General features: G+C 48.2%; 1 protein-coding gene and 1 long non-coding RNA gene across 2 annotated transcripts in view; both read left to right on the top strand.

The window, feature by feature from the left end:
* The window catches only part of LOC119444409 (glutathione S-transferase 1-like), a 112047-nt gene that overhangs the window by 27628 nt on the left and 71355 nt on the right, over nt 1-13064 (top strand). The window contains exon 4 of the mRNA XM_037708813.2: nt 5639-5803. Within this exon, the coding sequence (XP_037564741.2) occupies nt 5639-5803 (165 nt within the window). The remainder of the gene's footprint in view (nt 1-5638; nt 5804-13064) is intronic.
* Nucleotides 7518-12737, top strand: LOC125943799 (uncharacterized). Its single transcript, XR_007465900.1, has 3 exons — nt 7518-7698; nt 11777-11939; nt 12286-12737. It is a non-coding gene; the product is annotated as an uncharacterized LOC125943799 (long non-coding RNA).

The raw sequence follows: 13064 nt of genomic DNA, 5'->3' as shown, positions 1-13064 counted from the left end.
CGGGGGCGAGGTCGCTGGAACTCAAAGTGCGGAAGACCTCTCATCGACGCTTGAGGAAGACAACACATCGATCACATCCCCGTATGAGTGCAGTGGCAAAGAATCGCCGGTTACCCCATCTGAACTTGGTGACCGTGTCTCGCTTGACATACCTGTGCTGATAGACGGTCTACAGGTCAGCGCATCGGTGGACACAGGTGCAGATTATTCAGTTATTAGCAGGAAATCGGCCATGATTCTTAAGAAAGTTATGATCCCTTGGAATGGAACGAGCATTCGCACAGCTGGAGGTCACGTTGTTATTCCGCTGGGCCGCTGTACTGCAAGAGTTAATATTCGTGCGTCGATGTTTGTAGTCACCTGCCTCATCCTCCAAGAGTGTTCGCGTCAACTCATCCTCGGTAAGGACTTTCTTCGCGAGTACGGCGCAATTATAAATCTTCGTGAGCACAGCGTGACCTTCTCGACACTACGTGCCACAGAGCAAGACGCCGATAGCTGCCGTAAACTTACGCTGCGTGTTGCTGAGGACAGCGTGACATTGCCCCCACGAGCGACTGTTCCAGTAGAAGTCACGTGCGAGAGCCTCCGAGACGGGGACGCGGTCGCCGAAAGCAACGTCTCTCTTTTGCTGCTTCAAGATGTATGCGCTGCCCGAAGCCTGGTTCGTGTTCGTGACGGGGTCGCAAATACTCCTCACAAATTTCAAGTACGAACATCGACATCTTTTCCGCGGCACTACCGTCGCCTATGCAGATCCTGTCACCGACGTCGCCGAGTGCTTCGCATCCGAGGAAGTGATGATGACAATTTTCTGGACCGCATCGACGTCAATTCGAAGCTCTCGGACGAGAGGAAAGCTGCACTCTTTGTCTAAAGTCCGCCAAACACCCCTCATCAAGCACCGAATAATTACTGAGGATGATGCTCGCCCTATCCGACAACATCCCTACCGTGTCTCTGCTAAAGAACGCGAGGCGATTCAGACGCAAGTAAAGGAGATGCTCGACGACGGAGTCATTCAACCATCCAGCAGCCCGTGGTCATCGCCAGTGGTTCTAGTGAAGAAGAAAGATGGAACACTTCGCTTCTGCGTTGATTTCAGGAAGCTAAAGAGCATCACAAAAAAAGATGTTTACCCGCTGCCCTGCGCAGCTCCGACCCCACCCTGCAGGACCGAGTCCTGAGGTGGGCTGAGGAGGTAGCGGAGGCCTACCACGACTGGTAGGCGGACGTGTGGCAGCACAAGGTGCTAAGACTGGAGCACACAGGCCTCCCTCTCTCCCCCCCGGCCCCTCCCCTTTCTTAAAAAGGGAAATAAAAGTTCATTCATTCATTCATACCCGCTCCCTCGGGTCGATGACTCTCTCGACAGGTTGCGGCACGCGAAGTACTTTTCATCCATTGATTTAAAAAGTGGCTATTGTAAAATTGAGGTTGATGAGCGAGACCGAGAAAAGACGGCGTTTGTAACCCCTATTATGATCGGCTTGGGACTGCACCTGTCAAATGTGGGAAAGAAGCCCGAGCGCATTTCCCGTGACGAGATAAACCTCTTACATCCTCGAGGAAGCGTCTCACCTCTACGGAGCAGAGGAAAACGGCGAGCTACCAAGAAGGAGGACCCGAGGGAGAGGAGGTCGTCAACTTGACCGCCCGACAGAGGTCTGACACTTCCACAAGTTCCCCGAAGGAGTCATCGGCAGGTTATGATCTTCCTGGAATCTATCTCTCCAATGTGGGAAGCAAGCCCCAGCGCTCTTTTCCCGTGACGAGATAATCCCCTTCATCCCCGAGAAAGCTTCTCACCTCTACGGAGCAGACGAAAACGGCGAGCTACCAAGAAGGAGGACCCGAGTGAGAGGAGGTCGTCAACTTGACCACCGGAGAGAGGACTTCCCCGAAGGAAAGAAACATCGGCCACCACGAGGGGATTTAAGGCCGTCCTGGCCCCCGTGTTAAGCAGAACCGCTCGAGACTCGGATAGACTCAAAACCATGTACCAATGAAGTGAATACAATCTTTTCTATTTTTCATCATCACGATGCCCGCCTTCATCGTCGTCTCCTGATTCCTGCGGTGACGACCCACCTCCACCTCACCCGGTCGAGATTATATCACCCCAGACAGCCTTTATGAATTCCGAGTTCTTCTTTCGGCCTCTGTTCCGCCCCGGCCACTTTCCAGAGGTTGATGGATACCGTTCTCGCGGGCTTTAAGTGGCAAAGCTGCCTTGTTTACCTCGATGATGTCATATTCGCTGACACCTTCGAAGAACACCTGAAGCGCCTAAGAATGGTACTGGAAGCGACTCGCTCAGCTGCACTCACGCTGATACCTCAAAAATGTCATTTCGGCTATGAAGAGCTGAAATTCCTTGGACATGTCGTGAGTGCAGATGGAGGTCGCCCCGACCCGGACAAAACTGCAGCCGTCGCTGGTTTTCCTGTTCCATCAGACAAAAGAGCAGTGCGACGTTTCCTTGGTTTGTGCGCTTACTATCGTCGATTTATTGCCAACTTCGCCAGGGTAGCCGAACCACTCACGCGACTCACCCGAGACGATGTACCTTTTTCCCGGACCACAGAGCAAGAGACAGCTTTCGCAGAGCTACGACAGCGCATGCAGACAGCACCTGCACTTGCCCATTTTGATGAGGAGGCGGATACAGAGGTCCACACAGATGCTAGCAACGTCGGACTAGGGGCTGTCCTTGTACAACAACATGACCGTGTTGAGCACGTCATAGCTTACGCCAGTCGTACTCTCTCTCGAGCCGAGGCCAACTACTCTACTTCAGAGAAAGAATACCTGGCAGTCGTGTGGGCGACGACAAAATTCCGGCCTTACCTCTACGGCCGTCCCTTCAAAGTGGTGACTGATCATCACTCGCTGTGCTGGCTGGCAAATCTCAGAGATCCGTCTGGCCGTCTTGCTCGGTGGAGTTTGCGCTTGCAGGAGTTTGACACCACTATTGTGTACAGGTCCGGGCGCAAACAAGAAGACGCCGATGCGCTTTCCCGCGCACCTGTGGGGCACCCTGCTCTGAGCTCTGAGGATGACGATGGTTTCCTGGGGACCATTTCTGATTCTGACTTCATGTCCAGGCAGTGAGCAGACAAAGAATTACAGCCTGTTATCGACTACCTGAAAGGCGGAGGATCTCAACTTCCGGGGCATATTGCTCGCGAGTTATCCACCTTTTCTCTCAGAAGGGACATCCTGTACAAGAAAAATGTCCGTGGCAGTGACAAAGCCTTTCTCCTTGTTGTGCCTGCTGACATGCGTGACGACATCCTCTTTGCATGCCACGACGAACCCACGTCAGGACACTTGGGCTATTTGCGGACTCTCGCGCGCGTGCGCCAGCAGTACTACTGGCCACGGCTGTCGTCTAGCGTACACTGCTGTGTGAAAGGCTGCCGCGAGTGTCAGCGCCGCAAGACACCACCTATGAAACCTGCGGGCCTACTCCAACCAATTTCACCACCTAGGACCCCGTTCGACCTCGTGGGAATGGACATTCTAGGACCTTTTCCTTTGTCCTCCGTTGGAAACAAATGGATTATCGTTGCAACGGATTACTTCACTCGTTACGCCGAGAAAAAAGCACTGTCCAGCGGCGCGGCTTCCGAATGTTGCAAAGTTTTTCGTACACCACATCGTCCTGCGGCATGGCGCGCCGTCATGTGTGATTAGGGACAGGGGCACATCCTTTACGGCACACATGATGGAGGACATTTTCAGACGGAGCTGCACGAGTCATCGAGGAACAACAGCATACCATCCACAAACGAATGGACTGACGGAGAGGTTAAACAAAACCATTGCAGACATGCTGTCAATGTTTGTGGACGTGCAGCATAAAACTTGGGACGAGATTCTTCCGTACATCACGTTTGCCTACAATACGGCAATACAGGAAACAACGCGATTTTCACCTTTCCGTTCTGTTTACGGACGAAAGTGCAAACCATGCTCGATGCTATGCTTCCGTGCGACACAACCGATGAAATTGCTCCAGACGCCGAGCACAACACTCAGTACGCCGAAGACCGCCAACTGGTACGCGTAAACATCAGTTACCAACAAGGTGCCGATGCACGACGTTACAACCTCCGCCGTCGAGACGTTGCCTACTGCCCCGGCGACCGAGTCTGGGTGTGGACCTCTATTCGACGTCCCGGCTTGTCTGAAAAACTTTTAAGCCGCTATTTCGGACCGGACAAGTTTCTGAAACGTGTCAGTGACGTTACTTACGAGGTATTTCCGGACGGCGCCTTGTCTTCGCGTCGACAGCTTCGGCCCGAAATTGTGCATGTCGTACGGCTTAAGCATCGACTCAGTGCTTTCAGAAGGGGGGGACTAATACCACCCAGCGTTTCGGACAGAAAGCACACGGAGAAGACAAGAAAGTAGAGGATCCGTCTGAACGGTTTTGAGCCAGGACTAAACCGCCTTGTCACCTTGTTCACCTTGTCGTCCAACCGCGTGACAATACTATGCACGCCGCACTGAGAAACACTGTAGTGTAATATGTATAAAGGAAGGCGGGTATCTATGCCCGTTCGCCATAGACATACGTGTGCTTTGTCCTGTAATTCGCTCGTGTGATATATGACCAAGTATTAAAACTACTATGTACAATTTCCTACAAGAACATGGTACTGAGATGTTGTCAAACGACAGATGCATGTTTCTGGGTTCCGCCCACCGTGGAAGTAAACTGGACACCTACATGACCGTCATCTGCAACCTAGGTGCCCCACCCTCACATCCCACTTCCCATTCCCTACCGACGCAGCGTGAATAGCCGAGAGCAACAGTATCGCTTCAGATTAGTACATACATTTACAAGGAAATATATCCTACTGTCGTGCCAAGCAATGTAATCCGCGACCGACCTCATGCGCAGCAACAGAACACCATAGTCGCTAAGCCACAAAACCGGGCGGGTATTTCACTATTGTCCAACGCATGTTCATTATATGAATTATAGTTGTATATTTTGCTCATTATCCTCCATGCCAGGACATGGGCAGAAACCTCGTCAAGTTACTATTGTAGCTTTTTCTGTCCAAACGTTTTTTTTTTCTTTAATGCAAACAAGGTGACACGCGAAACAAAGGAATATTATTACAGTAAAACTACACATTTCGCTTACCGGCAATGTTGCTGCGACGCTTTTATTCTGCTAAGAACTCGTTAAGCATGCTGATGCGACGTTCACATGAGTTGTATCGTCGGGCCTGTTTTCATTTCTTTTATGTTGTTGCGCAGAGTCTTTATAGTCAATTATATGATATTGTGTAACGCGGTAGTATGTATCGACGTTTCAATATATTCAGAGGTCTGCACTTAAGATGAAATTAGGCGTAGTTCTGTAAATTGTGGCACCAATCTTGCCAATGTGTACTGATAGCAATACGTATTTCTACTACATAAACATGACAAAGTATGAGTTGACAGTAACAATAGAATGTAATGTAAGGTGGCACGAAATCCCTGTAGCTATAGTCACCTAAAACCTCACTAAGCCAAGTGTAGCTTCCCCGCTTCAGATTCTGCACTTGAGACATGTCGCAATTTAGGCTGCGTCATCGCTGGTAATGTCTTCATTTCCTCGCTTGTTTAACAGTACCCGGTGATATTCGGTGGGCCACTGCCAGACTCCGAGCAGGAGCAGCCGCTGGTGCAAGCATTGGATCTTCTCGGCGGGTTTCTCGGCGAGAACAAGTTTCTGTCGGGCGACGAGATCACCCTGGCGGACATTTCTATCCTCGCTACACTCACCGTCACTGAGGCGAGTTCGTGAATATACTTGTGCGTGCCATTATTCGTAGCAGGTTGAAAGGAGCGCTATGAAAATAGGGCACCGATGCTCTGCAGAAAGACGTGCTAATGTGTAAGAAGCCGGAGTTTGCCGTGAATATTGTCGACTTCGTAACTTAAAAATTCTCAAAAGGCGCTATTGACGCGACAGTAGTATAAACACACAGACAGAGAACTAGCTTCCATATGACGATTCCCTGAGAAGGTTATTGAACGTTTTCTTGTTATCAATTTAAAAGCTCTTTTCTTCTTCCTTTTAATAAGCATCAGGAGTAAGTGAGCGCTTTGTTTGAGTTACTCTATCGTTGCTTCCCATTGTTAGCTCATGTTTGCACATTTGTGAATGGCGGAACACTGTAAATAAACAAGAAAAACAACAAAAGTATTATTTCTAGGAAAAAGAAACATGCTTCTCATTGAAGCATCGAATAGCTTACAACAGTATGGCAAAGACAGGACTCCTGCCGTAGCGCAGGAGTTCAACGAATACGCAAATAAGCTAGAACATGATAACTGGGTTCAGTTTTGCAGCTCCTTGCAAAACGCCTTAAGTGCCTCCAAAACCTGGGCGGTGCTACGAAGTATTCTAAATACACAGCAAGCTAAAACAGAAAATGAGCACTACTTCAAGAAGATAATGGACTCATTTCAATGGTCGGATCAAGAGCTCATTCAGGCACACAAAGACAAATACGCCAACGCGACGCCTGATCTCCGCCATCACGTAACTACTCCAAGGGATTATCGGGGCCAACCAAACCAGGAACTAGACGCCCCAATCACAGAGTCAGAAATTTTCGAGGCAGCACAATCCGCGCGCAGAAACACGACCCCAAGCCCAGACAAGATAACCAATAGTTTAACTTACAAACCTAGATGGTCCGACTCTTGATCGTCAGAACCAAATTTTCAAGCCTCACTACTGAGAATCTGGAGAAATGCCTAAAGAATGGAAAGATGCACGCATCATCCTAATCCACAAACCCGGTAAAACCGCATCGTTGAATAGGCTACGCCCTATGGCGTTGACTTCCTCTCTAGGCAACCTACGTTTGCCGGTTAAGCCCGTTTTACATGGTGCGATACTGCAGTGCGTTTTTTGCAGCTACGATTTCCGCAAATGCGAAATTCGTAATCCCGTTTCACATGGATCCACGGCAGCTGCGTTTTTCGTCACACTCGTAGCACAGGGTTTGCAAACTCGTATATTGTTCGGTGCATGTTTTACCAACTTTTATGGCTAAATTCACGACCCTGCAATGTTTCTAAACTATATTTAAACTCCTGAAGGTTTACCCGCCGTGGTTGCTCAGTGGCTATGGTGTTGGGCTGCTGAGCACGAGGTCGCGGGATCGAATCCCGGCCACGGCGGCCGCATTTCGATGGGGGCGAAATGCGAAAACACCCGTGTACTTAGATTTAGGTGCACGTTAAAGAACCCCAGGTGGTCCAAATTTCCGGAGTCCCCCACTACGGCGTGCCTCATAATCAGAACTGGTTTTGGCACGTAAAACCCCATAATTTAATTTTTTTAACTCCTGAAGGTTTCATTACCGTAGTTAATGAAACAAAAAATAAAGCGATCGAGCTGCTTTTAGGTGCATTCTGACTAAGGCACGAAGGTACGGGCAACACTGGCTAGTGCGCATTTTGCGCGAGCTTGTCATCTCGACGGTCGTCTGCTCTGCTCTTCGCGCCTGCAAGATCGTGTCGAAATGGCGATCGTCGATAAAAAGCTCCTGCTTTTTCATAAAAAGGAACTTTACTTACTGAAGAAAAAGGCGCTCCTGCTACAACCAAACCCCCGTCGATGGTGGGTAAGACCGAGCTGGCAGAACAGAAAGAGAGTCCGAGTTCTACACAACGGTGAGCCGCATTCGTATTAACGGGCAATATATAGTCCGGCGTAACGCGTGCGCGCGGCCACGCGCGGCGCGGTTAAGCAACGCCGGTGAAAGTGCGCAATCTACAGTCTGGCGTCACGGCGTAGCCGGCGTGCCCAGCTGCGTCGGGCGCGCTCAGCGCCGCCGGCGCGGAGATAGAACATGTTCTATTTCAACAGGGTCAGCGCGCAGAAGGCAAAATAGCGGCTTGCGGCGCTCGTAGTGAAAGTAGAGTGTTGCTAGTACACTCTAGTGAAAGTAGAGTGACATAGAATATGAGAGTGAAGTAGAGTGACATAGAATATGGGACAGTGTCCAAAGCGCCGGCTCCGGCGAGGGTCTTTTTCTGTGAACTGCCGCGCCGCGCCGCTGCTGCTCCGGACCCGTGGGCTTTTCGCGCTCGCGAAGCGCGCGGGAAGCGAGGGTCGTCTGCTACGCGCTGTAGGTATTTGCCTTCATTTTCCACGCAAAGCACTTAAACTCTATGTAACTTAACATTGTGGTGCTGCATGGAGCTTACCCATCTTTGAGCGTTTCTTTGTGCTTGGGCAGCAAGATAATGCAAAAACCAACGTATCAAACTCATCAGCGCGGCCTAGCTCCGGTGCTAGAGATCGGGAACGGTATTACGGTAACTGTGCGTGCGTAGAAACACGCTAAACGAGCCCGCGCAAGGAAAGAACGTAAAAAAGAAGCGTTATTCGCATGGGTCCGCGGGCAATAGCACCATGCCTGCAAGAATAACAGTAACGAAAAAAGTAAATTACTCACGTAGTGAAGTGAAATACTCACGTGCGTGCAGTGACCGCTTTGCTCACCATTACACGCTTTTCGCTCACGGTCAGTAGTGCTTTACAGCTATATGCATATGTATTTATTCGAATATTTTTAGCCACGACAATATTTTGTTATGAACAGAGCAGTGTGAGGCGTAAGGGAAGCAAGAAAAAGAGCGAAGACGGCCCTAACGCCGCAATATTGTTGGCTTATTTCGCGTCAGAGATTGCGTACACGAACAATTCTTGCTGTAGGCTATCTGTTCAATACAAACTTCGCGCATGATGTACCTTAAGGTTCACCGTGAGCGAAGCTTTTTTCCAATTCAGACATTTCAATTCAGACATTTTTTTTTTCAAATTCACGCGCTTTTCGCTCACGCTCAGTAGTGCTTTACAGCTATATGCATATGTATTTATTCGAATATTTTTAGCCACGACAATATTTTATTATGAACAGAGCAGAGTGAGGTGTAATGGAAGCAAGAAAAAGAGAAAAGACGGCCCTAACGCCGCAATATTGTTGGCTTATTTCGCTTCAGAAATTTCTACACGAACAATTCTTGCTGTAGGCTATCTGTTCAATACAAACTTCGCGCATGATGTACCTTAAGGTTCACCGTGAGCGAAACGTTTCTAAAATTCAGACATTCGAAAGAAAAGCCATTCGATCCAGCCAATAGCTAAACAAATATATTTTTTTCTACATTGCAATGAATAGATAGCTACTACTGGTCTAGCCATTTACTAATTTGTTATGTAAAAGTTGTTACTGCAATAGCCTTGTTTTAAAAATCCGTCAATCCTCTCTGACCAATTAACAAGTAACTTCTCATTATATCATAGTTATTGCATAACGTGTAATTTTTTACGTAAACTAACAAGCGTTCATGGCGCGTGACGATGTTTGTGCTTGCATTATATTGAGTGGAAAATCGGCTGGAAAATTACTGTCTTTGATGCACTACAAATATCGCTATTGATTCTACATATCCCTAAAATAGTTACCTTTAATAACAGCAAAAAATGAAAAAGTTTACGTTCTGGTGATTTGTTGCCTCTTTGATTACGTAACTACAAGTACGTAGTTATTGATCAGTAAGTATATTTGCTGTGTACGAACCAGCGAGCATACGCAATAAATATTGATAAAGTTACTTTCATGTTAAAGTTCGCTTAGTGTTTGCGCTCTTGCAACACAAGAAGGCGAAAGACGAGTTTCACATACGCAATCCATCATGTTCGTTTTCTGACGTTTGCTCGTAATTATGAAATGAGGCATACGTATACAATGTTGCACAGTTAGCGTTCAATTTATTTTGGCTTGTCTTGTTTTTTGCCGCGTATGTTTCTCGCGTACCCTTTACCTACACGCCGTGGTAGCTTGGTGGCTTTGGTAGGTTGTACTGCTAAGCTCGAGGACGCGGGTTCGATTCCCGGCCACGGCGGCTTACATTTAGATGGAGGCGAAATGGATAAAACACCCGTGTACATAGATTTAGGTGAAGGTTAAAGAATCCCAGGTGGTCGAAATTAACGGAGCCCTCCAATGCGGCGTCTCTCATAGCCATATTCTGATTTTTGGGTGTAAAACCCCAGAAATTATCATTACTATTATTACCATTTACCTGTGCTCTCAGTTCTTCATGATATATTGGTAAGTTCGACACGTTGAGATCGAGATTGGCATTCAACACGTTTTTATCGTCACACCCACCGTATCAGAGGGATTTCCGGCCGTCGTCTTATGACCACACGTCATATTGTTATCGTTCATCGTGACGTGAGTGCAAGTATGTCAAGTTACTAATGTCATGACCCATCAGTCATCTTAGTCACACATTTGTGCATTTCCACACTATACCGTGTGAACGAGCCGCGAGAGTTACGCGGTTTGTGTTTATTTTTGGTACCGCGGCATCGGCCAACAGACACATTCCGCTTCCCAACAGCCCAGTTAAGGATTTCGCCTTAATAAAGAAACGACAGAGCGCGGGATGCAGTCTTGTAAAGCAAATCGAATGCATGAAATAAAAGAAAGGAAACGATAGGGTGTAAAAGCGTTAGGATGAGCTAGCCATATCTGCTACGTTCTCTGGGTTATTATCGCGGTCTCCAGCTTATTTTCTTCTGCAGCACACGTACGTTCACGTTGCTCATTCCACGCATAACTAAATGAAGTAAGCGCGCGGATTGCGTTACTCAAACAGCCGCGTATGCGCGGACCAAGCGAGCTAGAAGGAAATAGACAAAATAGCCGTACTCAAAGCCGACAAACGCGTTCTCTGTGCGGTGAGTCACTGCGGTATTTATTACCTTGCGGTGACGTGGTACTTAATATATCCCAAATTATCGCGATGTTGGCGTAGCAGACGCCCGCCGCCTTGGCGCGGCTTCCGCTGCGGAGAAAGCCCACGGGTCCGGTACAGCAGCGCCGTGGCGCGGGAGTTCACACAAAAAGGTCCTCGCTCCTCCCATGCATTGGCGCGGCGCTTTGGACTCTCTCCCATGTTTTAGTGAAAGCGCGGCTGTGGCTTTCTCAACGCCCGTGGACGATGACAGCGCAAGTGAGGATGTATGTACATGGTCCGCTTCGCCTTTGGCGTAGCCGACGCACTAGGTGTGCGATCTCAAACAGCACCCTGAACGAGAGTTCAGGGTGCTCTTTTCGCATCCCTTTACCCCTCCCCCGGTACAGGGTAGCCAACCGGAGATAACCTCTGGTTAACCTCCCTGTCTTTCCTTTACCTTTTTCTCTCTGAACGAGAGTTGTGTATAAGGTATTTTTTGTGTGTGTGTTTGCGTATGTTAAAAAAAGACGATGTGCCTTCTTTTCGAACTTATGTTCATATTTTATGCATGACTGGTTATATGTCTGTAAGCAGGTGATCGGCGCTCTGTCAGGCTGTATGTGCCTTTCGCCGATCCCCTCGGCAATCTATGTATGTTGGTTGTCTGAAATAAAGTGTCTTGTCTTGTCAAACAAACAACAGCGCGCACAACTCGGACGGCGCGGGCACATGCTGTCAGAAAGCGAGAATGCGCATGCGCCGTGGAAATATCTGTTCGCGCGGCCGTGAAGTTGCGCTCCCACACACAGAGACGGCGCTAGCCTCGCGCGGCGGAGGAAAATTTCTTCCACAGGCTCGCGTGGCTGGCGTAGCGTATCCGACTTCGCCTGCCGCGGCCTGGCGCGCTGAAAACGCTGGACTATATATTGGCCTTTAGTATTTTTCGTACAACTGCGCTGGTGCAGTACTTCTGAAATGTTATTTTTCTGCGCAGACCCTCTTTCTGATGACCCACGATCCCGAGTTTTTCCGAAAATATTACCGGATGACACCAGAAACAGTTGAAAAGCTCCATTCCTTGTTGAAAACAATGCTTTCAAAACAGTGGGTTTTACGGGAGCCCGTGCCTTCACGATGCCGCCTGCCATCACATTGAGGTAAGTTAACAGCTATGAAATGTGCGTCCATGGTATTGCAGCCAAAACACTCCGTGACGTGTGCTTCAGATGTGCAAATACTTAAAGACTCTGCATCTTGCAGCATGTCCAGTCTGTGAACTCATTTTTACAACTGGGGATTTTCGCAGCTCGGGCAAAAATAAACAGAGTATCTCTGCCACTGCCAGGGAACTACTAGCTACATGTCAATTTTGCTGCTAATTAGCAGAGAAATACATTTATTTATAATTCGCTGCAGGAAGCATATGTTCCACAATGTTTGGGAACTTAGCTCCAGAAGTTTGCCGAAGCCAATGCGTTTTGTACGTTTTCTTTAGATACCTAGCATCGGGGATGTACATTCAAGATGCTGCCATGGCCTTTAAGGTAGGTAGGCATATCCACTGCAAGCAACATTGTGCAGGAAGTTTGTGCACTTCTGTGGGAAGTTCTTCGACCCAAGTGTATGACGGTAAGTTATGCTACAAATTTCTTAATATGTAAGCTTTTTTAAGCAAGTCATCGGACATCCATGGTGACCTACATGCATAAGATGTCATGCGACTTGTGAAACTTAAGTTATTGCAGCTTTAACCAGAACAGCTATTTGCCATGTGTAATCATTGCATCATTTTCTACGAGGCAAGACAGTAAAGTCTGTGATTACTTACTGCATTTTCAGTTCCTAGCAAATGTTGAGCAGTGGCAGGATATTGCCAAGGGCTTTGAGCGCAAGTGGGATTTCCCATACTGCCTAGGTGTTCATGGGAAACAGGTCCAAATAGAAGGTCATCCACATTCGGGATCTCTATATTTTAATTATAAGGTGAGAAAACGCTAGTTATGCATTATTCTCACAACTACAAAGATTGTGGGCATCACTACTGCATGAGATGCAATTCTCTGTCATCACAGAGCACCTACTCCATTGTTTTAATGGCTGCAGTGGACAGCGAGCAACAATTTCTCTGCGTTGATGTGAGTGCGTACGGATCGCAGAGTGATGGTGTGTTCAAGGCATCAAAGATTGGGAAATTTCTCAATCAAGGTGCCTTAAACTTACCGCCTCCTGAGCTCCTCCCACTCTCTTTGTCGGCGACGAGGCGTTCCAGCTGAGGCCAGATT

Source organism: Dermacentor silvarum, chromosome 3, assembly GCF_013339745.2.
Source record: "Dermacentor silvarum isolate Dsil-2018 chromosome 3, BIME_Dsil_1.4, whole genome shotgun sequence".
NCBI lineage: Eukaryota > Metazoa > Arthropoda > Arachnida > Ixodida > Ixodidae > Dermacentor > Dermacentor silvarum.
This window is presented reverse-complemented; position numbering and strand designations above follow the sequence as displayed.